The sequence below is a fragment of the Molothrus ater genome, chromosome 24 (assembly GCF_012460135.2).
Source record: "Molothrus ater isolate BHLD 08-10-18 breed brown headed cowbird chromosome 24, BPBGC_Mater_1.1, whole genome shotgun sequence".
NCBI lineage: Eukaryota > Metazoa > Chordata > Aves > Passeriformes > Icteridae > Molothrus > Molothrus ater.
Window position 1 is genome coordinate 1,047,689 of NC_050501.2, and position 27,335 is coordinate 1,075,023.

The window sequence follows — 27,335 nt, forward strand, 5'->3', positions numbered from 1 at the left end:
TTTGGAAGCCATTAACATTTTTATTTTAATTGAAACTCATCTTCCAAGTGACATAAAAGCACAGAAAAATGCACCCACTCAGGTATGAAATGGCAGAGCTGGATATTCTGGGTTGTGTCAATCACCACAAGCAGACAGGGTGAGAGCTGCAATTCCTGGGGAATTTTTGGCTGATGCCTTTGCTGTAGGAATTCTGCTGGAGCAGCTGCAGGGCTGGGTTATCCCAGAGAAAATTCCTTCCCTGTTCATCCCTGTCACAGTTTGACATGGGATTTCCATGTCCCATTGAACATTTCCATGTCCCATGGAACATTTCCATTTCCATGGAGCATTTCCATTTTCCTTCCACATCCCATGGAACATTTCCATTTCCATGGAACATTTCCATTTTCCTTCCATGTCCCATGGAAACATTTCCATTTCTATGGAACATTTCCATTTTCCTTCCATGTCCCATGGAAACATTTCCATTTTCCATTTTGGCCAGAGGGACTGATAGGGGACTGAGCCAACCCACCAAGGGGACTTTTCTGAGTTTGTCATCTCTTTTGGAGTGGCAAGAAGTTTTGTTGTTTAATATTGTTAATTTTTTGTGCTGATGAATGCTTTGCCTATTAAATAAACAGTTTTTTCCCACTTTTCTCAAGGAAATCTTTTTCCTGAGCCAGTTAGGGGAGGAACCACTTGAATTTGTTTTTCTAGAAGAAACCTCTTTAGAAGTTTTTCTCCCAAAGTTGCCTTAAACCAGGACCATCCCTTAATCCCACTTGCTAAAGGTTTCCCTGCTCAGCCAGAGGAGAGCCACCATGGCAGAGGGCAAAGCTGGCAGGGCTCAGGCCAGCCCTGCACCCACAGCAGCCAAATCCCAGATTCCAGGGATGGCAACCAGAGCCAGAGTCAGGAAATTGGGGTGCCAGAGTCAGGAACTTGGGGTGCCAGAGTCAGGAAATGGGGGTGCCAGAGTCAGGAATTTGGGGTGCCAGAACTAGGAAATTGAGGTGACAGGGTCAGGAAATCAAGGTGCCAGAGTCAGGAAATTGGGGTGCCAGAACCAGGAAATTGAGGTGACAGGGTCAGGAATTTGGGGTGCCAGAGTCAGGAAATTGGGGTGCCAGAGTCAGGAATTTGGGGTGCCAGAACCAGGAATTTGGGGTGCCAGAGTCAGGTAATTGGGGTGCCAGAGTCAGGAATTTGGGGTGCCAGAGTCAGGAACTTGGGGTGCCAGAACTAGGAAATTGAGGTGACAGGGTCAGGAAATCAAGGTGCCAGAGTCAGGAAATTGGGGTGCCAGAACCAGGAATTTGGGGTGCCAGAACCAGGAATTTGGGGTGCCAGAGTCTGGTAATTGGGGTGCCAGAGTCAGGAACTTGGGGTACCAGAACCAGGAAATTGAGGTGACAGGGTCAGGAAATTGGGGTGCCAGAGTCAGGAAATTGGGGTGCCAGAGTCAGGAATTTGGGGTGCCAGAACCAGGAAATTGAGGTGACAGGGTCAGGAATTTGGGGTGCCAGAGTCAGGAAATTGGGGTGCCAGAGTCAGGAATTTGGGGTGCCAGAGTCAGGAACTTGGGGTGCCAGAACTAGGAAATTGAGGCGACAGGGTCAGGAAATCAAGGTGCCAGAGTCAGGAAATTGAGGTGCCAGGGTCAGGAAGTTGGGGTGCCAGAGCAGGACAAGACTCCAGCAGTTCCCTGGCAGGATGTGGCTGGGAAAGGCTGGGAACTGCTCTGGGTGAGCACTGGGGCTCTGCTGGGAGAGGCAGCAGCAGCACCCAGGGTCAGCTCCCCCCAGGCTGGGCTCAGATGGCCACGTAGGGAGGGGGACAATCCTTGGAAGGCAATTCCAGGGCTTCCTCATAGGATGGCAGCACAGCCTGGAAGAGATCAAAGGTTATGAGATCACAGGGAATTCATCCTGGAGTTCATTAGGAGTTAGAAATTAAACTTAAAGTAGAAACTAATTTTAGATTTAGCTGAAAAGTGCTGTTTCAACTTGGTGAGTCTATAGTTTGCTAAACGTATTTAATCTACTAACTTACTGTGCTCATAAAAAGCCTACAGAAAAAAACCAAAAAAAACCTAAAGTTACTTAAAAAAATACAAGTTTCTAATCTAAAGAGAGATAAGGAGGGGCCCCACTGACCTTAAAAAGAAAACTAAAGCTGAGTTGCAGACACAGCAACGTTACTAGAGAGCTGCACAGGCTCATAAAAACTGATGAGACAGTTTTAATATGAAATGGGAAAAAAAATGGGAAAAAAGTGGAAATAAATATGCATGAACCTATCGTGAAACTTTATGCATATGCAACGGGTTAGGGGATAAACTAGACTCAGGAATTCTCGGAGGTACACGTGTCCTTTGGGGGAGCTATCCCACATGTGACCAACCCTGAAAGAAATCAGACCAACTTTACAACTTTTACACGTTGTAGAGTTGGTTTTTTCTGCAAATCATGGTTCCTCTGCCTGGTTCCAAAGGGAACCAGGGACAAAGAACTGCTTGGGATTTAGGGCACAAAGGGCAGAAATGCAGCAGGGTTTGGATGCACCTTGTGCCAGTGCTGCCCCCATTCCCTGGACAATGAATGGCCCAGGGCTCCAGAATGTGCAGTATCCCAGCCTCATTCCCAAGGAAAGCTGAGGAATTTTGCAGAGGGGCACAGCTGGGGCACTGCTGCTGGCAAGGGAGGGCCCAGCAGATTGGCTGAGATAAAAGCTAAACCACAGCATTCCACATTCCTCAGCATTCCCTATGCCTCAGCATTCCCCATCCCTCAGCATTCCACATCCCTCAGCATTCCCTATCCCTCACCATTCCCCATTCCTCACCATTCCCTATCCCTCAGCATTCCCTATCCCTCACCATTCCCCATTCCTCACCATTCCCTATCCCTCAGCATTCCCTATCCCTCAGCATTCCCTATCCCCTCACCATTCCCTATCCCTCAGCATTCCACAACCCCTCAGCATTCCCTATCCCTCACCATTCCCTATCCCTCAGCATTCCCCATTCCTCAGCATTCCATCCCTCAGCATTCCCCATTCCTCACCATTCCCTATCCCCTCACCATTCCCTATCCCTCAGCATTCCCCATCCCTCAGCATTCCCTATCCCTCAGTATTCCACATCTCTCAGCATTCCCTATCCCTCACCATTCCCCATTCCTCACCATTCCCTATCCCCTCACCATTCCCTATCCCTCAGCATTCCCCATCCCTCAGCATTCCCTATCCCCTCACCATTCCCTATCCCTCAGCATTCCACATCCCTCAGCATTCCCCATCCCTCACCATTCCCTATCCCTCAGCATTCCTTACCCTCAGCATTCCACATTCCTCAGCATTCCCTACCCTCAGCATTCCATGCCCTCAGCATTCCCTACCCTCAGCATTCCATCCCCCAGCATTCCATCCCCCAGCATTCCCTATCCCTCAGCATTCCATCCCTCAGCATTCCATCCCTCAGCATTCCACATTCCTCACCATTCCCTATCCCCTCACCATTCCCTATCCCTCAGCATTCCCCATCCCTCAGCATTCCCTATCCCTCAGTATTCCACATCTCTCAGCATTCCCTATCCCTCACCATTCCCCATTCCTCACCATTCCCTATCCCCTCACCATTCCCTATCCCTCAGCATTCCCCATCCCTCAGCATTCCCTATCCCCTCACCATTCCCTATCCCTCAGCATTCCACATCCCTCAGCATTCCCCATCCCTCACCATTCCCTATCCCTCAGCATTCCTTACCCTCAGCATTCCACATTCCTCAGCATTCCCTACCCTCAGCATTCCATGCCCTCAGCATTCCCTACCCTCAGCATTCCATCCCCCAGCATTCCCTATCCCTCAGCATTCCATCCCTCAGCATTCCATCCCTCAGCATTCCACATTCCTCACCATTCCCTATCCCTCAGCATTCCACATTCCTCAGCATTCCCTGTCCTCAGCATTCCCTACCCTCAGCATTCCATGCCCTCAGTATTCCATACCCTCAGCATTCCATCCCCCAGCATTCCTTATCCCTCACCATTCCCTATCCCCCAGTATTCCATGTCCCACCCATCCATACAACACTGAAAATCCCATCCTCTCAGAAGAAAAGTGAAGAAAAAGCTGATTTTAAACACTTTTAGCTATGGAAACCAAAGTCCCACTGGAATTGCCCCCAAATTCCTGGGTCAGGGATCACAGGGAATCCATTCCCATTTATCTGCTGTGCCTGACTTTCACCTTCTTTGCACATTGACTTTAAAGATTTTATGCAGAAAATAAAGAAGTAAAATTAAATGGATATATTGTAATTAAAAGCTGATTATTACCACTTGCTACTGGGGATTTGAAGGGTTGGAAATTCTCTCAGATCCCAAAAAAGCAGAGATAAGGATCACCGCTCTGGAGGATTTCTGTTCATGGAATAAATTCACTTTTTCTCACCTCTCCAACTGCTTATGAGTCCATTTTCAGGAATAAATTCACTTTTATGCCCCTTTTCCACTTCTTGTGGAAGAGGAAGTGCAGTTCCTGGGGAAATTTTGGCTGATCCCTTTGCTGTAGGAATTCTGCTGGCAGAGCTGCAGGGCTGGGTTATCCCAGAGAAAACTCACTTTTCCACTGCCTGTGGCTCCACTTCCAGGAATAAATTAATTTTTCCTCACCTTTTCCACTGTTTTGGGTCCACTTTCAGGGGCAAATTCACTTTTCCTCACCTTTTCCACTGCGTGTGGCTCCACTTTCACCTCCTCCCTCCTGCTGGCTTTGATGAACTTGAAGCAGCTCAGGACACACTTGAACATGTAGGCCTGGAAAAGAGGGAAAAGGGAAGGAAAAGGGCATTTTCCCATGGCACTGCAGGGCAAAAAGGGCATTTCCCCTTTTGCCACCAGCCTGGGATTTTCCTGCTCTTTTCTCGGGAGACAGAAGTTTGGGACCACGATCCCATGGCCTTAAATCAGAGTCTCCATCCTTCTCTGGGAATGTGATGATTCCATGAATTCAGAGCAGCACTGGGTGGGACTGGGATCAATAATTCAGTAAATATGAAGTGATTAAACACAAACCCCATTAAACTCAGCGCTGAGAGCTCTGAGAGCACAATATCCTGAGCAGGAAAGGAAAGCGTGGCCTTGGTGTCATTTTCCAGAGCAGATTATAAAGTCTGGATTCCATGAATTCAGAACAATAAAAGTAATATAAAGTGATTCATTAATAGAAATATAAATTTATAAAAATATAAATTGATTAAAGTGATTAATTCCATGAATTCAGAAGAACACTGGGATGGGACGGGGATCAATAAAATAAATAAGTAAGTAAATAAAAAGTGATTAAACATAAATCCATTAAAACACAACATTGAGACCTCTGATATCACAATATCCCAAGGTAGGAAAGGAAATTGTGGTTTTGATGCCACTTTTTGGAGCAGGTTATGAAGTCTGGATTCTATGAATTCAAAACACTGAGGTGGGACTGGAAATCCAGTAAATAAAAAATGATTAAACATAAAATAATGGGACTGGGATCAACAATCCAGTAAATATAAAGTGATTAATCATAAAATCCATTAAAACACAATATTGAGACCTCTGAGATCACAATATCCCAGGTTAGGAAAGGAAATCGTGGCTTTGATGTCATTTTCTAGAGCAGGTTATGAAGTCTGGAATCCATTAATTCAAAACACTGAGATGGGACTGGAAATCCAGTAAATATAAAATGATTAAACATAAAATAATCCCATCCCAACTCTGGGATGGGACTGGGATCAATAATCCACTAAATATAAAGGGATTAAACATAAAATCCATTAAAACACAACACTGGACACCTCTGAGATCACAATATCCCCAGGTAGGAAAGGAAATTGTGGCTTTGATGCCATTTTTCTGAGCAGATTATGAAGTCTGGATTCCATGAATTCAAAATACTGAGGTGGGACTGGAAATCCAGTAAATATAAAAGGATTAAACATAAAATCCATTAAAAACTCAACATTAGACACCTCTGAGATCACAATATCCCCAGGTAGGAAAGGAAATCGTGGTCTTGATGCCATTTTTCAGAGCAAGTTACAAAGTCTGATGCCTCAGGAAAGCACCAAAGGCACCACAGAGATCCAAGGACTGCCCCAAAAATCCCTTCATTCAGCAAAATCCCACTTTTGCACTTCCCTGACAGGACCTCCTGGCACCCCACGGATTTATCCATGCAATAAATGGATATTTATCCATGCAATAAATGGATATTTATCCATTTCTGAGGAAAAAGGGCTGATTGAGGGGCTGTGGCCCAGGGAAATAAGCGGGGTCTGTGGGGCTGGCCCTGTTAAATCAATATTTTCCCTGCTCTGAGCAGCACCAGTCGTGTGCCTGGTGTTTGTGTTGGCCTGGGAAGGGGCTGGGAGCAGTTGGGATTTTCAGGGAACACAGGGAGCCACAGATCCCAAAGCAGGGCTGTGCAGCTGAGCATGCCCAGGACAATGAGGGCTCTTTGTGCTGGCCCCAAGCCAAGAGAAAGAGAAACGAATGAATGAAATATCTGAGGTGAAAAAATCCATCTCGACATTGCAGAGATCGGAGGCAAATCCAAACTTTGGGCATCTTTTGGGAATGTTGCAAAACCCTTCCTGTTTCCAAAGCCTCTTCATGCAGGGAGCAAATCTTGAGCTGCCATAGAAACTGGGTAGAAACCTCCACTCATCCATGGGGAAAAAACCTAGAAATCTGAAAAATCTAAAAAATAAATCTAAGAAATGAATAAAACTACACAGCAAAGGAATGCACTCCCTGAGTTTGGTTTTCAAATAAAAACTACACAGAAAAATAATGCACTCTCTAATTTTGGTTTTGAAATAAAATCATACAAAGGACTTCATTATTCCCTGATTTTGGCTTTGAAATAAAATCGTACAACAGAGGAATGCATTCCTCAATTTTGCTTTTGAAGTATATAAAAATCACTCAACAAAGGAATGCATTCCTTGATTTTGGTTTTGAAATAAAATCATACAAAGGATTTCATTCCCTGATTTTGGTTTTGAAAAAAATCATACAACAGAGGAATGCATTCCTCAATTTTGGTTTTGACATAAATAAAAATCACTCAATCAAGGACTACATTCCTTGATTTTGGTTTTAAAATACATCAAAATCATACGACAAAGGAATGCATTCCCCCATTTTGATTTTGAAATAAATTAAAATCATACAACAAGGAATGCCCTTCCCAATTTTGGTTTTAAAATAAATCAAAACCACAAGGAATATTTTATTCCCCTTAATTTCTGCTTTTTTATCCCCGTGGTGCTGGAGGTCTTTATGACTCCAAAGTGAGATAAAGATTATTGTGGAATTATTATATTCCACACATTATTGTGGAATATTTGCCCACCTGCCACCCCTGGAAGTGTCCAAGGCCAGGCTGGAGCATCTGGGACAGTGGCAGTGAGATGAACCCAAAGGTGCCTCCAGCCCACCCCACCCCATGGATTTAGGATCACTCATGGCTGCAGAGTGGAATTGCCCTAATGGCAGCATCACACTGCCCTTGGAAGAATTTGTCCAAGGAATTTTGAACAACAGATCCTGTCAGAGCCCTACAGGCAGCAAAGACCCAGCCCCACACTGCCCTTGGAATATTTTTTCCATGGAATTTTGAACTGATTCTGCCACCACAGATAATGCAGAACCAACCCCATGCTGCCCTGGGCCAGGAGGCTGCAGGGAGAGAATTCCATGGGATTTTACCCATGGAAGAAGAGAAGGATTGGCACTGGGATTAAAGGATGGGGGTCCTGATGGCTTTTTGGGGTTTATTATCCCACCCCACCCCTCCTGTTACAACCCCAGCAAGAAAACCCATTGAAATTCCAGCATTTTGTGGGTAAAGCTGTGGAAAATTCCACTGAATCCATGTGCCAGGTCAGGGAGATTCTTGCCAGCCAGGGCTCGGGGTTATCTTTGCTCCAGCTGCACACTCCACGCAAATATTAAAAAGAGATTTTAAAGCCATGCTTGAAACGCATCCACACAAAACTCTCCACTCCCCACTGGCTTATCTGGCCCACCTGGAGGGCTCGGAATATAAAATGGTTTCCAGCTTACAAGCAGCACTTTCTGTCCAAGCACCTGCAAGATTCTGGTTTTCTTCATGGGGCTGAAGGCGAAAAATCAGTTCTCTGAGCCACTGAAGCAATAAAAGAATACAACTCCTCTCTAGTGGAGCTTCCTGAGGCACCAGCAGGGTTTAGCTCCTGGCTTTAATGAACTTTGGGAGTGTCAGGGTGGAGAACCCTGCTCCCATCAGAGAGGACACAGCCACTCACCCCGTGAAAGATCTCACCTGCTGCTCAATAATCTCATTTATTTGGGCACTTTACAGCAGAGCACTTTGCTGCGGTTTTTTTCAACCTTTTTCTCCTTCTAGACAGGAATGGACAGTGACAATTTGGGGCTGTAAGAGGGATTTTGCTTGGTAACTCACAGAGAGGAGCAAAGGCAGGGATTTGGATAAACCACATAGAGGCACAGCTCCCACTGTGCCCGAATGTTGGATTAAGCTTTTTTCTGACCTAGAGATGGGGTAACTGAGAGGTGTTTTAAAAACTTTTATTCTATTTTCAGTCTCATGTGGGGGGTGAGACAATACAGATGTTATAATTCACACCATCACAAAAAAATCAGAAGCCAAGTATTTCCTAATTAATAAATATATTATAAGTGTTTCTTGGTTTATCAGCTTTAGCCACACCGTGCTGTAAATGCCTTAAAGCCAATAATCTAAAATTAGTGGGACCCTTCATGGGTCCCACTTCAATGCATCTTTCACAGTTCTGTTTCTCCAAAGTATCCAGCCTTACTTGCCAGGCCATTCTTTGAAATTTGTTCCCAGTTCCATTTCTCTCTCAACAGTGTCTGCCCTATTCCATGGCATTTCTACATCAGCATTTCTCATCTCAAAGTTTCCCACACCCAAGGAGAGCCCAACAGGGCAGATCTGGGAGAGAATTAAAGCTGAATTTCCTGGGGAAGCCTCAGTTCAGAGCCTTTTACCTTGAGGACGAGCACAGCCACGAAGGCGATGGTGAAGGTGATCATCACTTTGGCATATTCCTCTGCTGGCAGCTTCTCCAGGGCTGGCAGAGAGCCCTGGGGGAAAAGGGAGAAGGTCTCAGCCCAAACCACTCAGGTCTCAGCCCAGAGCACTCATTCCCTCTGCCAGGGGCACCCACAGAGAGGAGTTCAGGGTTCAGGCAGAGCAAGGAATGAGGGATTTTCACTGGCAGCAGGATCACAGGGATGTTGTCTTACACCTGCTGTTTACACTCCCTGGGCAAAGCCCTGTTTAAATGAACTTTTAAAATTTTAATTTCCACTTTTGCCACCAGCCTGGGATTTTCCTGGTTTTTTCTCTGGAGGGAGAAACTTGGGACCGTGATCCCAGGGCCTCAAATCAGTGTCTCCATCCTTCCCTAGGAATGGGATGATTCCATCTGCTCATAACAACACTGGGGTGGGACTTACTAAATATTATTAAATATTAAATATGACTGCTTAATAAAGATGAAATTTGAGGCATTTTTCATGCCAGCAGCTCCACAATTTGCATCCATCAGATTCCTACAAGGAGAAACAAGGTGTATTTTTAAGGAACACAGGAACTGTCAGTCAGGAGCAGTGCTGGGGAGAACACAGAAAATCCTCTTTGTTGTCAGGCTGAGCAGTTCTGGATGCTCCAGAGGAGCTTCACAGCCATGGAATGGGAATTCATAGGAGTTCCAGGGTGGGAAATGAGCAGAGCTGGCTCTAGACCTACCCCGCTCTCCACAGGCTTGAGGCTGAGGAAGGTGGGCACCTCCATGTAGGAGCTGCACAGGGTGAGGATGCTCAGGCAGAAATCCAGCAGCTGCAGCGCCAGCAGGGGAGTCCTGGAGTGGCCCTGCTGAGGGGACAGGAATTGGGTTACAATCATAGGGTTTGGTCACTTCTGCACGTTATTCACACTTTACACAGAGCCTGTGGCTGGTTCACATGGAGTCTAAACCACTAAATTCCCTTAAATTCAGCCCAAAGCTTCCCTTCTGCTGGCCCAGAGAGTGAGCAAACTGTTTGTGGGGCTTCATCCGAGCTCCAGAGAAGCCTCTGGCCAGGGCAGTGACAATGTCAGTTTGTCTCCAGTGATGCCTTGTGAAGGCTGACCTAGAACAGAGACTGGACAGAACTAAAGAATAAAGCAGGGATTTATTAAAAGGCCTCAATGGATGCACCTTGGGCAGCACCAGAGCCCAGCCAAGGCTGCACCCAAGATGAACCAAAATGGTCCCAAAATGCACGGCCGGGCACGGGGTCTCTCCCTTGGATCAGTTCTGCTCCATTTGCACCTTGCAGTTCATTGTCCCATTCCAGCTTTAGCCCCTGCAGTCCCACCCTGCTTGTTTTTCTCTCTCCAGCCCACGGTGTTTGTGCTCTTGGGCTGAGATTTGGATCATTTGTCCTTGGTGCCCAACTGGAGCAGGAATTGTTTTGTCTCCCTGCTCTGTGCACAGAGCTCAGCATCCCATAATGTGAAGCCCAGACCCACACACTAAAGCAGCACAGAACCTGAAAAACAGAAAAGCTGAACCCGAGGTGTCACCAGCAAACCCTTCCTGCTGGGGGCACACCCAGAGCCACCTCCCTCAAAGCCAGGAGGAAATCAATATTTCAGGACAGGGGAAGATAAATATCCCAGCTGCCACTGCTTTCCTTCAGCCTCCAAGGATTGCCTCCTGTCTAGCCAGGAGAAACCACCTCACATCTGGGTTCAGGATCCTAAAAGTCTTTTCCAAACTAAAGGATTCCATGACAAACCACAGCCCAAGATAACAACCCTTTATTCCAACCTTCCAGGATCCTAAAGGTCTTTTCCACCTTAAATGATTCCATGACAAACCACAGCCCAAGATAATGATCCTTTACTCCAACCTAAAGGATTCCATGCAGAACCCAGCCCAAGGCAATGACCCTTCATTCCAACCTTCCAAGATCCTAAAGGTCTTTTCCATCCTAAAGGATTCTATGAAGAGCCACAGCCCCAGGGTAACCATCCTTTACTCCAACCTAAAGGATTCCGTGCAGAACCATAGCCCAGGGTAACCAACCTTTATTCCAACCTTCCAGGACCCTAAATGTATTTTCCATCCTAAAGGATTCCATGACAAACCACAGCCCAAGATTATGATCCTTTATTCCAGCCTTCCAATATTCTGAAGGTCTTTTCTACTCTAAATGATTCCATGAAGAATTGTAGTCCAAGATAATGATCCTTTATTCCAAACTAAAGGATTCCATGACAAACCACTGCTCAAGGTAATGATCCTTCATTCCAACCTTCCAGAATCCTAAAGGTGTTTTCCACCCTAAATTATTCCATGAAGAATTGTAGTCCAAGATAATGATCCTTTGTTCCAAACTAAATGGTTTCATGAAGAACCACAGCACAGGGTGGTGATCCTTCATTCCAACCTTCCAGGATCCTACAGGTCTTTTCCATCCTAAAGGATTCCATGCAGAACCACAGCCCAAGATAATAATCCTTTATTCCAACCTTCCAGGATCCTAAATGTATTTCCCAACCTAAAGGATTCCATGACAAACCATATAGCCTGGGGTAAAGATCCTTCATTCCAACCTCAATGATTCCATGAAGAACCACACCCCAAGGGAAGGATCCTCCATTCCATGCATTCCCCACCTCAGAAAAGCCAGAAGCCCCCAGAAGGTGAGGAATCTTCGCTTCTTTCACAGTCCCACAAACCCCAAGTTGTGCAGCACTTCACTCTCACACACTGAAAATGGAGCCCTGTCTCTCTCTACAAGGCCTTTTAAGGATAAACTGTCCAATTAAGAAATGACACCTAAATTATTTTTACTTTTAACCCAATAACCAACCACCCATGGCCTTCAATGGGGACTTTTTATCCAATTACACAAAACCACCCAAACCCATGGAGGAGAAGGAGAAGGAGAAGGAGAAGGAGAAGGAGAAGGAGAAGGAGAAGGAGAAGGAGAAGGAGAAGGAGAAGGAGAAGGAGAAGGAGAAGGAGAAGGAGAAGGAGAAGGAGAAGGAGAAGGAGAAGGAGAAGGAGAAGGAGAAGGAGAAGGAGAAGGAGAAGGAGAAGGAGAAGGAGAAGGAGAAGGAGAAGGAGAAGGAGCCTCTGCCCCAAAACCTCCATCTTGCTTTATATCTATCACGATATTCTAAGACTTTAAGTTTCCCACCCTGTGATGTGATTCCACTTCTATCCAAACTCCACACCCACAATCCCAGCTCTGTCATTCCATTCTGGAAGCTTCTGCAGGGCCTCAGGTCAGTGCAGTGTTCTCTGGGGGTCAGTGCCTGGCAGCACAGAAAGTCTGGAATTCTCAGTGACCAGGGTTCCAACACGGAGGAGGAGCTGCCACCCACCCAGAGCCCCCAGGAGGAGGAGCTGTCACCCACCGTGTGGCCCAGGGAGGACATGGAGATGATGGCTGGCACCTGGATGTAGGAGCTGAACATGGTCAGGAGGCTCAGGAGGAAATCGATGACTTGCAGAGCCAGGAAGGGGATCAGGAGCCGCTCCCTCATCTGAGGAGGAAAAGCAGTGCTAGTTATTTATTATATAACCATGATATATAATGGTTATTTCCATTCCAAGTGGGAAATGAGACCAGCTGGCACCTTAGATAGTGCTCCAAGAATTAACACTTCCCTGGAATTTCTGATTTCAGTGACAACCGATCCAGAGAAAATTATCAGAGCTGATTTTTTTTCACCCCTTTGGAGAATTCCTGTGAATTCTCACTCTGTGACATTGGCACTTCCCATCAGAGCTGTCATCCCACTGTCCCTGAAATTCACCTGTGCAGAGGGAGAACTGGGTTCAGATTCCTGGGATTTCCAGCCCCAGGCCTGGCCATTCCTCCTCCTGCCCTGGGAAATGAGTCCCCACAGTTCTCTCACAGTGACAGTTCTCTCTGACTTGCAACAGGGCAAGGAAATGAGGCAAGAAAACCTTTCTAAATCATAAAATCTCCTTCCTTTGACACCAAACATAGCCCTGATGGAAATGCTGCCCAGATTTGGTAGATCTGGGTGTTTGAAGCTTTTCCCAGGAACTTGAGGCTTCAAACCAGTCCCTCTCCCCCTGTGGAACCAGAAGACATTTTCACCTGCCTTTTTTCCTGTGTGATTTTGTGATTCTGGGATCTCTATCTGCCTTTTTTTTTTAATGTCTGATTCTGGGATTTTAATCTGCCTTTTGTTCCTGTGTGATTCTGGGATTTTTATCTGCTTTTTTCCTGTGTGATTTTGTGATTCTGGGATTTTAATCTGCCTTTTTTCTTTGTGTGATTCTGGGAATTTTATCTGTCTTTTTTATCCTGTGTGACTCTGGGAATTTTATCTTTTTTTCTCATATGATTCTGGGATTTTTATCTGCCTTTTTCCCCCTGTGTGATTTTTGTGATTCTGGGATTTCTATCTGCCTTTTTTCCTGTGTGGTTCTGGGATTTTTATCTGCCTTTTTTCCTGTGTGGTTCTGGGATTTTTATCTGCCTTTTTTCCTGTGTGATTCTGGGATTCTGGGATTTCTATCTGCCTTTTTTGTCTATGTGATTTTGTGATTCTGGGATTTTTATCTGCCTTTTCCCCCCTGTGTGATTCTGGGAGGTTTTCCTGCTTTTTTTGACCACAATTCCAGTGATCACCATCCAAACCCTGAGTGTCATTTGTGGGGAACATACCTTGAGCACCCCGAGCAGGAGGTGGAAGCTGATGACAAACAACATGAGGATCAGCAGGAAACTGGTGGTGATATCAGCTGAAAAGGATAAAAATTATAAAATTAATCACCACATCCCCAAAAGATGTCCCAACTCCATCACACCCCTAAGGGAGGGTTCAACCTGGCACAAAGAATTGTGTCTGTGCAGGAATTATTGCCACACAGCTGGAATTAACCCTCTTTTCCATTTTTACACCCATTTTTATCTCTCTATGAAGTTCCTGTATCCATCAGGCACTGTGGGTTGTGAGCTTGAGGGAACCAAGGCCTGAAATGTTAAATACCCCAGGCTAAAAAATGAAGAAATAAAAAAACCCAGAGGGCTTTTGGCTCATAGCTCTGAGCTGGAAATCATTTAGGGGCTGAAAGGCAGATAAAGGAACCAGCAGTGAAATGCTGAAGGATCTTCAGAAGCTCTCAGAGAAGAGTAGGAATTTTCACCCTTGGGAGGGTCGGGGGATCTCTCCCCCAGCTCTGCAGCTTTGGGGTGCAGGGGACACCTCAAAATGCCATATGAGGGGCTTTAGGGTGATTTTTGGCAGCTGCTGTGGGTGCAGGGGGTGATGTTTTATATCCACAGAGTTCCTGCTCAACCTTTGCCTGGAAGCAGCTTTCCCTCCTGGAATCACAGCCTGCCCTGCTGCTGATTCACCTCTCCAGAGGCAAAACCCTGCTGCTTTTTTTATCTGTCTGCGCAACCTTTCCCAGAGCTTCCTCCAACTCCTTTCCTTCTGTTTCACCTGGGTTTAAATCAGCACTGGCCAGTTTGGCTTCTTCAATTCCTAAGTGCTTCAAGAAAGGTTTAATTCTGCTAGAAATGAGCCAAAGTTTTCATTTTTCTGTTTTTTTTTTTTTTTAAACAGCTGATCCTTCCCATAGGTGCACAGGACTGATGGTCCTTGGGAGTCCCTTCCAGCTGAGGATATTCCACACAACCATGAATAAATCCAGTGCCAAACTCTGTTTTATCCATCACCCCGCCACTGTTTTCATAAAGAACTCTGGGAATTGTGCCTGTAGAATCCCTGCCACATGCCTGCTGCTCTGAAATCCTTAACTGCTCCATGTCACCCTTTTTTCCCCAGGAAAATTCATCTCCATCTCCCCCAGCTCTGAGTGTTCACCTGGACCTTTGGTGAGGGAAGATTTCAGTGCTTGGGCAGACCCCAATTCATCCTTTATTCCCTTTCTAGAAGTGGACATTCTTTATTTCAGTTAATATTTCTTTATTAAATATATTTATTTTTAGTTGGTTGGTTTTTGGTTTTTTGTTGTTTTTTTTTTTTTTTTGGGGGGGTGTTTATTTGTTTTGGTTTGGTTTTGGGGGTTTTTTTTGATGCCAAGAGGATAAAATCATTCCTAAGAAGTCAGGGAATGATTGGAAGGAACAGGAACCTGTCCCTGTTTTTCAGGCAGGTGACCCCAACAAAGATAACTTTATCAGAATTTGGACATTTGCTGTGTTTAGGGGGAAATGCAAAGATTTCCCCTGGGGTAAAGTGATTCAAATCTACCCCCAGCTCCAGAAAGGACTGAAAATGTCACTGAGAAGCTCTGGAACAATTCCAGGTTTGCTGAAAACCTTCCTGAGCCACATCTGGGCAGGTGGCAGCAGCAGTGCCACCCCTCCCATCCTCCCTCTGCTGACAGAGTTCATTTAAATGCAATTCAAATTCATTTCAATTGATACAAAAGAGATTTTCAATTCCCCTGCTGTCTCCTCTTTAAACCTCCTCCAGAAATGAGCTTTGCTGATGGGAAATTTCAGCGAGCAAAGCCCTGCCCAGCACTTCCTCCCCCCAGCACGAGGAGCCTCTTCCTTCCTCAGGCTCTGGGGAGGCTGCAACCCCCCAGGAACCAAAACCGCTGATCTGGGGGGGGACTGGAGCCATCTGGAGGGGTGGGATACAGGGAATGATCCAAATTCTCCACCCACCCTGCACCAGGAAAGGAGGGCTGCGATGGTGCAAAGCAAGGAAAAGGATTTTCCTCATTACCTGCTAAAACCCCAGTGAATTCAGAGCAGCACTGGGTGGGACTGGGATCAATAACTCAGTAAATATGAAGTGATTAAACACAAACCCCATTAAACTCAGCACTGAGAGCTCTGAGAGCACAATATCCTGAGCAGGAAAGGAAAGCGTGGCCTTGGTGTCATTTTCCAGAGCAGATTATAAAGTCTGGATTCCATGAATTCAGAACAATAAAAGTAATATAAAGTAATTCATTAATAGAAATATAAATTTATAAAATATAAATTGATTAAAGTGATTCATTCCATGAATTCAGAACAATGCTGGAATGGGACTGGGATCAACAATCCAGCAAATATAAAATGATTAAACATAAATCCATTAAACACAACATTGAGACCTCTGAGCTCACAATATGCCCAGGTAGCAAAGGAAATCGTGGCTCTGATGACTGCTCTGTGATGGCTGCTCCTCCCCAGGCCATGGGAATTGAGACCCCGAGGAGGAAGAAATCTCCTTAAACAATGAAGTGAGAACCCCCAAACCCAGCAAACCCCGAGGAGAGGGGGAAAGGGCTTTGTCTCCTGGAGAAAATCAGGAACACAAAGGGCAGCTCCCTCCAAAGGCAGCCAATGCTGCTTTCCTTCTGCTCCCACGGGTGTGGGAAAGGGAATTCCAATTGGAATTCCAAGGCAGAACAACAACCCCAGCTTTGAGGAGCAGGGGAGTGGAACCAAGGCTGGGATGTGGTGCACACAGAGCCAAAGATTAACAGGGAACAGCCTAAACCCAAAACAGATCTTAAAAAAAGGAGCCAGACTCAGCCTTTGTGAGACCAGTCCTGAAGGAGCCAATCCCAATCCCATTAAAAGCCAGGCTCCCAAAGCCTTTTCCCTAAAGGAGTCAATCCCATTAAAGCCCAATCTCCCAAAGCCCTTTCCCTAAAGGAGCCAGTCCCAATCCCATTAAAGCCCAATCTCCCAAGGTTTTTCCCTGGGTTTTGCCCAGCACCAGCACTCAGGAATTTGTCCAGAGAGGATTTCCCTCCTTATCCCAGGATTTTCTGGGGTCCAGCACAGCCACATTTTCCTGCCTCTCTCTCCCCATGGGCTCCTGCTCCAGCTCTCTGGCAGGATCCCTAATTAATTGGGAAGCAGCCATTGCCAGCTAATTGCCCAGCTAGATTTTCCAAGCAGAACCTGGAATAAACCCCCCCAAACAAATCTCCCACAAACACAAAGGGATGGAAAGAAAAGGAAAATGAAGGGAAAACAACTTTCCATGAGCTGGCTGCCTCCTGTTTGTTCCCAGGGAACAGAGTCATCCTCCCTGCTGGCAGCAGGGGTGGGTTGGTGCCATGGACAAAAACCCAAAAAATGCAACAAAAAAAAATCCCCAACCCCCTCCAAACAAACAAAACAAAAACCCTCAAACAAACAATAAGCCAAACAAAAACACAAACAAAACCCCAAACAAACAAGAATCCAAACCAACGAACAACAACAAAAAAACACCAAAAACAAAACCAAAAAATACAAACAAACAAACAAAAATGCAAACAAACAAAACCCCAAATCAACAAATGAAAAAACTCCAAAAAACAAAACCAAAAAATTCAAGGAAACAAAAACCCCAACAAACAAAAAACCCAAATACACAAGCAAACAAAAACCCCAAAGGAACATAACCCCAAACCAACCAGCAAAAAACCCCAAAAAGCAAAACCAAAAAATCCAAGCAAACAAAAGCCCAAATATACAAACAAACAAAAACCCCAAATAAACAAAAAACAACCAAACAAAACCAGAAAATCAAACAAACAAACAAATCTTCCAAATGTACAAACATTAAAAAAATAAAAACACCAACCCAACCCAAACCAAAAACCAAACTCTGAAAGAGGAAGGAAACCCTTGAGGTCACACTTGCATCAAGTTCTTCAATTCCCATCAAAAAATGGAAGTGGGAACACATTTTACAGGAATGGATGGATGATGGATGGATGGGTGGATGGATGGATGGATGGATGGATGGATGGATGGATGGATGGATGGATGGATGGATGGATGGATGATGGATGGATGGATGATGGATGGATGGATGGATGGATGGATGGATGGATGGATGGATGGATGGATGGATGGATGGATGGATGATGGATGGATGATGGATGGATGATGGATGGATGGATGGATGATGGATGGATGGATGGATGGATGGATGGATGGATGATGGATGGATGGAGGATGATGGATGGATGGATGGATGGATGGATGGATGGATGGATGGATGGATGGATGGATGGATGGATGGATGGATGGATGCTCCTGGTTTCCTTGTGCTGTTCCCAGCCCTAGCTCTGGAGCCTGCTGGATCATTCCCTGCTGGATCATTCCCTGCTGGGTCATTCCCTGCTGGGTCATTCCCTGCTGGGTCATTTCCTGGGAAAGCTCTGCATGAAGGGGTTTGCACTGCAGGAAGGGGTTTCCACCCTGAACTGGGGGCTGAGCTGAGCAGAGCAGCCTCCAACCCATCCACAGGAATATTTGGGAATATTTCTCCATGGGAAACGTGGGAACCATTGCACTGCCCCTTGCTCAGGTTCCTATCAGCAGGACTCACCCAAATTCCCATTTTTTGCTCACTGCTGATGCCCTTCCCCTTGGAACCAGGTGATTTATGTCCCTTCCAATCCAGACACTCCATGATTGTGTTGGATGAACCAAACCTTTGAGTGCTGATGTCAAACATCCCTGGGGGATCCCAGTGTTCATTTTTCCTTGGAAAAAACTGAAGCCAGTTTTTATAACTTCACCAGGCAGTACCTATTCCTGGTGTGGTGCTTTACCCTATTTCTGACTCCTGTCCTGTGGAACAATGTGCAGGAACCTGTACTCAATCTCCTTTTCCTCCACGTACAGGGAACAGCCTCTGGAAAACCAGGGAACAGCCTCTGGAAAACCAGGGAACAGCAATTCCTGCCTACCAGGGGTTGTGTTTTCCCTCCATGGGCATGCATGGGGCAGGGAGGGGGCCTGGCTTCCTGATTTTGCTCCCAGGGTTCTCTCAGCTTCTGGTTTTTGACAGAAAATGACTCAAGAAAGGAAAACCCCCCCTGCACTTGTTTCCAGACAGCTCCGGCAGAACATCCTGGTTGGGCAATATTTGAGGGCTTTGGTTTTTAGATGGCACCTCATGAGACAGCTCCGGGTCTTTTCAAGGATCTGAGCTGGATCCTTCTGGAGAAATTCAATCCTTGAGGAATTGTGAGCTACGGGACAGCTTGGCTGCCTCTTGCAGCCACCAATGTTCTGGAAAAATACACCAGGGGCTGGGAAAATCTGGGAATGGGGGTCACAGGGGGAGGGAGGGGTGGTGTGGCTCTGTCCAGCTGAGAGGCAGGAGATCCACAGGAATGGCTCCATGGGATTGTTTCCATGGGGATGGCTCCATGGGGACGGCTCCATGGGGATGGCTCCATGGGGATGGCTCCATGGGGATGGCTCCATGGGGATGGTCCCATGGGAATGGTCCCGTGGGGATGGTCCCATGAGAATGGCTCCATGGGAATGGTTCCATGGGAATGGCTCCCATGGGAATGGCTCCATTGGAATGGCTCCATGGAATGGCTCCATGGGAATGGCTCCATGGGAATGGCTCCCATGGGAAGGGCTCCATGGAATGGCTCCATGGGGATGGACCCATGGCAATGGCTCCAATGGGAGTGGCTCCATAGGAATGGTTCCATGGCAATGGTCCCATGGGAATGGCTCCATGGCAATGGCTCCATGGGAATGGTTCCACAGGAATGGTTCCATCGCAATGGCTCCATGGCAATAGTTCCATGGCAATGGTTCCATGGAAATGGCTCCATGGCAATAGTTCCATGGCAATGACTCTATGGGAATGGCTCCATAGCAATGGCTCTATGGAATGGCTCCATGGCAATGGCTCCATGCAAATGGCCCCATGGCAATGGTTCCATGGCATTGGCTCCATGGGAATGCTTCCACAGGAATGGCTCCATGGGAATGGCTCTATTGGAATGGCTCCATGGCAATGGCTCTATGGGAATGGCGCTATGGCAATGGCTCCATGAGAATGGCTCTATGGGAATGGTTCCACAGGAATGGCTCTATGGGAATGGTTCCATGGCAATGGCTCCACGGCAATGGCTCCATGGGAACGGCTCCATGGGAATGGCTCTATGGGAATGGTCCCATGGCAATGGCTCTATGAGAATGGCTCTATGGGAATGGTTCCACGGGAATGGCTCTATGGGAATGGCTCCATGGGAATGGCTCCATGGGAGTGGTTCCATGGCAATGGCTCCACGGCAATGGCTCCATGGGAACGGCTCCATGGGAATGGCTCTATGGGAATGGTTCCATGGCAATGGCTCTATGGGAATGGTTCCATGGCAATGGCTCCATGAGAATGGCTCTATGGGAGTGGTTCCACGGGAATGGCTCTATGGGAATGGTCCCATGGGAATGGCTCCATGAGAATGGCTCTATGGGAGTGGTTCCACGGGAATGGCTCTATGGGAATGGTTCCATGGGAATGGCTCCACGGCATGGAGGCATGTTGGAGTGCTGGTGGCAGTGTCCCACAGCCCACACATCCACGGGATCAATATGGGGTGCGATTTGTCCCCTCTCTCCATTGAGGAGTTCTGGGACACTTCAGTGTTTCCCTGGAAATGGCCAGAATGTGAAGGAAGCCAGGAGTGCGTGTGAGGCTGGAATGATCCACACCTGGGGAAAAGGGAGATGAAGGGAAACCAGGATTGCCAGGGGAATCCCAGGAGATTCCAGAGGGAGCTGAAGGACTCTGTGAGTGCTGCAGAGTTTGGACTGATCCTCTGAAATAAAAACTTCTCTGGGCTCCACATTGATCTCCAACACAGCCCTGGCCTAAAGCAAACCCCAAACAGAGCCTAAATTCCTTCCTGAGCTTTTGACCAGAATTCCAAACTCTTTGATGGAAAAAGCAGAGGGAGCAATGCAAGACTGAGGGATCCCTCCCTGCCCCACAGCTGCTTCCCAGCATTCCCAGGACCCACCAATTCTGTAGTAATCCTTGTCCAGGTCTTTGCAGAAGCCCTTCCCGTTGGCCACCTCCAGGGAATACTCGATCAGCAGCAGGACACTCATGACCTGGAGAACAAAGCAAAGAACACAATTCAGGGGCCTTGGCCCAAATTCCCAGCAGTGAATTTATTTCCAGGGGATGCTGGATGGACGAGTCTCCAAGTGAGCCAAACACAAAGGGTTTAAATCCCAGGAAGTTCTGAGACAGCAATTATCAGTTTATGAATATTTTGGATTTAACTGCCAGCAGAAGGAAGATGGAGAAATGATAGAGGCAGTGAGTTTTGTTTCAATGGTTTTTATCCTGGTTTTATGTTTGGAAATTCCCTTTTGCTCCAGAGTTGAGGAAAATGCAACACCAGTATTCCAAAGAGTAAAAAGAAACACAAAAGAGATGAAAGATCTCCCTGTAAGTGCAGCTGTGCCACTCCACTGACAAACCATCACTTTCCTTCTTTTATTATTTGAGGAAAATCCCCAAATGTTCTTTTTTCACAATGAACTGGAATGATTTTCCCCAAGTTTTCCAAGTGGACCATCAAACCCCAGCCTCCAGGGCTCATTCTGTTCGGAGTTTAATGAGCTGGGAGATGGAGGGAGGTCCAGAGCTGTGGGCTCAGTCCCGGCCCTGAACTTCTGCACTCAGCCAGGAATGTCTGAACCCAGCTTAGGAGATCTCCATGGAATCAGGGAATCCCAGAAAGGATGGAACTTGCTGGGGTATTCCCTGCTGGATCATTTCCTGGGAAAGCTCTGCAGGAAGGGGTCTGCACCCTGCACTGGGGGCTGAGCTGAGCAGAGCAGCCTCCAACCCATCCACAGGAATATTTGGGAATATTGCTCCATGGGAAACCTGGGAACCATTGCCCACATTGGAAGGGATTTGCCCATGGGCTGGAAGGGATTGGAAAACTCATCCCATTCCACCCCTGCCATGGGCAGGGACACTTCCCACTGTCACAGGCTGTTCCTGGCCTGTCCAGCCTGGCCTTGGGCACTGCCAGGGATCCAGGGGCAGCCACAGCTGCTCTGGGCACCCTGTGTGTCCCTGTCTGTCCCTGTGTGTCCCTGTCTGTCTGTCCCTGTCTGTCCCTGTGTGTGTGTCCCTGTGTGTCCCTGTCTGTCTGTCCCTGTCTGTCCCTGTGTGCAGGGCTCAGAGCAGCCCCAGGCTCTGCTCCAGGCCCAGCCATGGCCCCAGAGCCACGGGCAGGGCCTGAGCCCAGGAGCTGCCCCTGCCCAGGAGGCAGAGCTGCCCTGGGCAGTGCCAGCCCTGAGCAGAGCCCAGAGAGGGGCTGGAGTCTCCTCCCTGGGACATTCCAGAGCCACATGGACACTCTGCTGTGCCCTGAGCTCTGGGATGGCCCTGCTGGAGCAGGGGGTGGCACCAGTGACCCCCTGGGGTCCCTCCAGCTGCCCCTCTCCGTGACCCCCGAGCCCTCTGCCCCGCAGAGATGCAGAAGCCAGGCCCTATCTGCCACCCACATCAGCACCAGCTCGGGCAGAGATGAAACGATTTTTCCACCAGAGCTGCACCAACCTTTCACTTCAACCACAGCCTGAGCAGCACCGTGGGCGAGGAGGAAGTGGCACCGCTGTGGTCTGGGCTTGTGTTTGCAAACTGGGGCTGCTGGAGCAGCACAGAGCCAGCTGCTGCACGGGCTGGGCTGGGCAGAGGATGGGGATTCCAGAGGGATCCAGACACACTTTGGGCAGCTGGATGCCCAGCCAGGGGAGCTGTGCTTGCAAAGGAGCTATGGGAGGGAAGGCTCTGCCTTGCCCAGAAAGGGGAAAGGGAGGCTGGGAGGTGACGGGAGCTGAGCACAGCCCCTCCCTCTGCCTCTGCGTCAGCTGCAGAAGACCTAGAAATAATTTCAAACCGAATTCATCAACTTTCTGAGCCCCCAGCTGCAGCTCCCTGAACTGTGGCACCCACCAAGCCACGCTGTGAGGGGACTGGGAGCCCCTGTCCACCCTGTCCCTCTCAATTTAAAATCCTGTCCAGAGTCTGAGTGAGAAAGAAGGATGTGTCAGGTTTTCCCTGGGCCTGTCTGATACCAGCTTGTTCAAGAGTCACTCTGCTGTCTTCCCTTTTTTCCAATTAAGTAAATGAACTTTGCAATTTGCTCATGAGCTGGCAGCAAAAGGAGGAATATCCAGATCTCATTACACGAGGACACGACAAAGTTACACGAGTTCAGCTTAATGGAACAGCATTTCAGCTCCCAGGGCATCTCTGAACCCTGTCAAGGATGAAATTGCATCGATCCAAAGTGTCTTTACAGCTGCTGGTGCCCCTTGGGAGGAGAGGGATCTCTTAATGAAGACACATGGAGATCACACCTGACTGCAAGGTGGCTGAGAGGTTTTGTGTTCAGGCTCCCAAACACATTTTGCTTCCTTTATTTCTGCTGTTGGTCCAACCCCTCAATTGCCAGCTTGGGAAATACGGGCAGAAATTGCTTTTTCAAGCTCCACTTAAAAGGAGGCCTGAGCAAAAGGGATGAGCTGGGCCCTAAATATCAGTTTTGTTCTGAAGGAAGAGTGGGTGAGAGCAGGACAGCAAACCCCAAATTCCCCCATGCCATCCAGCAGATCTGGAGGCTGAAGCTGAGCATGAGGAGCCCTCTCTGATGTGTGCCAGAGAAGAACAAGGCCCTGGTTTCCTTTCTGGAGGAAGTGAGCCACACAGCCCAAGTGCAGTCACACAAGATAAGGACATGGCAGGAAACCCCAGCCCAGCCTGGGAGATTCAGGAGACTTTTAAGGCAAAAGTTGGTTTAAATTTTTCCATTTTGTGTAGAAAGAAAGAAGCCCTGAGATGTGAGCAGGCAGAGACCTCCAGGCCTTTCCCTTGGCATGGAGAGCCAGGCTGGCACAGGACACCTCTGCAGCAGCTGCCTTTGGCACGCTGGGATGTGGAGCCTTCCTTATTCCTGCAGGGAATGCACATCCAAGGGATGAACCCTCTGCAGAGGGGCCTTTTGGGGGAAGGCAGAGGAGGATGGATGTGGTGCCTGCCCTGCACTCCTTGCTCAGCTGCTCCCACTGCAGATCCACTGCTCAGCTCCAGCAGGAACCAAAAATTTCTCATTTCACACAGAAAAATACCCAGTTCCCTTTCCCTTTGCAATGCCACAGCAGGACAAATGTAGGTTTAAAATAGAGGATTTCACTTCCAAGTGCTCCATTCCCAGCCCCTCTCCAGCCCCTCATCCCTGATCTCCTCGAGCTGGAACTTTTGTTGCTGCCTGTCTGTAAAAGGAGCTTCACATTTCTGGGTGGAAGAAATTTGAATCCTCAGAAAATGAACAGCTGGAGCTGAGCCAGGGCAGCTCAGGCTGGAGCTCAGGGCAAGGTTCTTCCCCCAGAGGGTGCTGGGCACTGCCCAGGCTGCCCAGGGAATGGGCACAGCCCCGAGGCTGCCAGAGCTCCAGGGATGCCCAGGCTGGGCTTGCTGGGGGCTCTGGGCAGGGGTTGGATCTGGGATTGATCATCCCTGTGGGTCCCTTCCAGCTAGGGGCGTTCTGGGATTCCATGATATGCTGAAATAATGTAGGACTGAGATAAATCCAGTCATTAAATCAAGGGAGATAAATTAGGGTGTCTTGAAGGCAGAATCTGACACACAGAGCCCCCATTCCCTGGGACAATCCTGCTGCAGCTGCAGTGGGGTTAAACTGCTCTTTGAGGTCACCTTCTGCCAGTTTTTTTTTTCTGAAATATTTGCAGCTTGACTGATCTCCAGGTGATTTATCTTTGTGCACATGGCCCTGGTGCGAGGCTGCTCCTCTGCTGCTTCACAGGAGGCGTTTCTGCCAGGGGAGCTTGAAGGCCTGAGGAACAGGGGCCCCTGGGGACAGGAACAGGGACAGAGACAGGGACAGGGACAGGGACAGGGACAGGAACAGGGACAGGGACAGGGACAGAGGGACAGGGACAGGAACAGGGACAGGGACAGGGATAGAGACAGGGACAGGGACAGGGACAGGAACAGGGACAGGAACAGGGACAGGGATAGGAACAGGGACAGGGACAGGGATAGAGACAGAGACAGGGACAGGGACAGGAACAGGGACAGGGACAGGGATAGAGACAGAGACAGGGACAGGGACAGGGACAGGGACAGGGATAGAGACAGAGACAGGGACAGGGACAGGAACAGGGACAGGGACAGGGATAGAGACAGAGACAGGGACAGGGACAGGGACAGGGACAGGGAGAGGAACAGGGACAGGGACAGGGATAGAGACAGGGACAGGGACAGGGACAGGGACAGGAACAGGAACAGGAACAGGGACAGGGATAGAGACAGGGACAGGGACAGGAACAGGGACAGGGACAGGGACAGGGACAGGGACAGGGACAGAGACAGGGACAGGGACAGGGACAGGGTGCTCTGGGTGCTGGGTTGTTCTGGGGACACCAGCACAAGGAGCACCACCCAAACACAATGCCCTGTCAGAGCTTCTCCTTTTCTGTCTTGAATTTCTGAGTGGCTCTTGTGGCAGCCGAGGGTGAAGTGAGGAGAGCTTTGAGTTCTCATCTGGTTCCCTTTCACATTTCATCTTCTCCTGCTGCCTCCTTGGTTGAGCTGCTCCAGGGGAAGCAGCTCAGGCTCTGTGGGGCCCCTGGGTCAGCAGAGCCTGGTGAGAGCTCAGTGAATCCCTCTGAGTTCACGTGAGTCACGTCCAGAGGTGAGGACAGGGCCTGGGAGGGTTCCAGAGGGGAACTTCTGCTCTGTGAGTTACAGAGCTGCCAGAAGAGGAGCTGGAGTGCAGCTGAGGCCAGACAAGGTGCAGACGCTGCTTCCCGAGGCTCCTCTGGCTCCAATCAAGGAGCAGCAGGAAGGGAATTCTGTTCCTGCACTGGAGCAGGTTTCCAGCCCCGACCTTAAATCTCTCTGTCAAACACCTCGAGGCCTGAGGAGCAGGACAAGCTCCCCAGTGCTGTCTTTGAAAGTCACCTGCAGATCACCTCCCCACACCATGGAGCTTTGCTGATCACACTCTCCTCACTCCCCCCCTCCTTCCCTGTCTGTTCCAGAACGCCCAGGATTTATTCCAGTTGTCTCTGAAGAGATCAGCAGTGAGGCAGAGCTGATTTATGGGAGGAGAAGACCTTGCCACAGAGCCTGAGAGCTCTTTGGTGGGACTGCTGTCACCCAGCATGGCTGGGATTCATCCCTGGCACCTGCAGCAGGAATTTATCCTGACCCAAAGCCCCAGCACTGATGGAGCAAATCAGCCAAGGTATAAATCCCCTTCTCCCTTTCCCTCCCCCTGCCCAGCTGCAGCTGCACCATCATAGAGGGAGAGAAGAGGCAGGGGTAGAAATGATGGGTATTGTGCGACAGCTCTTAAAGTAGGACAAGACCTATCCAAAAATCACCCTGTTTTCCAAGGGCAAGAGGGATGGTACAGCTCTTGGAACCTTGGAATGTCCTTCCTGTGCCACAGCTGCCATTCCCATGGGATTTCTGCAGGCTGCAGCTCTCCCCAGTCCCCTCTGCTGCGCAAGGAGTGCTGAGAGCCCCATTATCACCCCGAGGGCCCAAAACCCTGACTGTGCACACCCAGAGCTGTGGGGAGACCATGGAATGTCCTTCCCGTGCCACAGCTGCTGATCCCAGGATTTCTGCTGGTCCCCAGCTCCCCCTCTGCTGTCCCAGGAACCTGTGACAGCCCCGTTACCACCCCGAGGGCTCCCAAACCATGACTGTGCACAGCCAGGGCAGCACGGGGTTTATTTTAATAACCCAGCCATGCAAGAAACCACATCCTCAGGACGGTTGAAAACACCTAAAGCTCCTCAGTGCCACCAGGAGCGTGGGAGAGAGAGGTCTCCAGGCTGTCCTGCTCTGCCATCCCTGCCCTGAGCAGCTTCTAGACACGGCCATGATCCCAATGGAAACCAAAAGAGACCCAGAGGAGGCAGCGCTGCCCATCACCCTTTGCTTGTCCTGCTCCCAAATCCCTCCAGTGCCCCATTCCCACATTCCCACTGCCAGGGCTGCCCATTCCCACCCAGCAGGCTCTGGATACACTCAGGTAGGAGCTCCTGCACTGAGCAGAAAATCAGGAAGCAGAGCGAGTTTCCCTGAGCTCCAATTGGCAGAACCAGGAAAAAATTGTTCAAAACCCCTCCCAGTGCAGCAAATTCCACTTCTCCCTGTCCCCCCTCACCTTTTGTTCATCCCTCTAAACTCATTGGGTTTTTCCTCTTGGGAACAGAGAACATTCCAGTGTCAGGGAACCCTGTGAACCACAACAATGCACCCTCCTGGAGAGGTTCCACCTCTGTTTTCCTGCCTCCCTGTCCCCCGTGCAGGACTCACCATGTGGAAGATCCCCAGGGCCACTGTTGCTGTCTTGATGTTGAAGCAGCAGCATTTGGGGGGCTCAGGGGGAGTTTGGGGGGTCATTTTCGGGTCTCTGAGCGCTCCTGAGATAATGAGGTTGGAT

At 48.6% G+C, this 27,335-nt stretch overlaps 1 protein-coding gene across 2 annotated transcripts; it reads right to left on the reverse strand.

The window, feature by feature from the left end:
* LAPTM5 (lysosomal protein transmembrane 5) lies at positions 1-27,335 on the reverse strand. Of its 2 annotated transcripts, none has more exons than XM_054517260.1 (8): positions 27,209-27,335; positions 20,847-20,940; positions 13,768-13,844; positions 12,482-12,610; positions 9,818-9,940; positions 9,055-9,150; positions 4,711-4,803; positions 1-1,872 (listed from the first exon to the last, which is right to left on the reverse strand). In XM_054517260.1, exons 1-8 carry the CDS (start codon positions 27,293-27,295, stop codon positions 1,798-1,800), a joined length of 774 nt encoding a protein of 257 aa, XP_054373235.1. In that variant the 5' UTR covers positions 27,296-27,335; the 3' UTR covers positions 1-1,797. The 2 variants fall into 2 exon arrangements, with proteins under 2 accessions (XP_054373235.1, XP_036252767.1); XM_036396874.2 differs by having other exon boundaries at positions 9,818-9,943.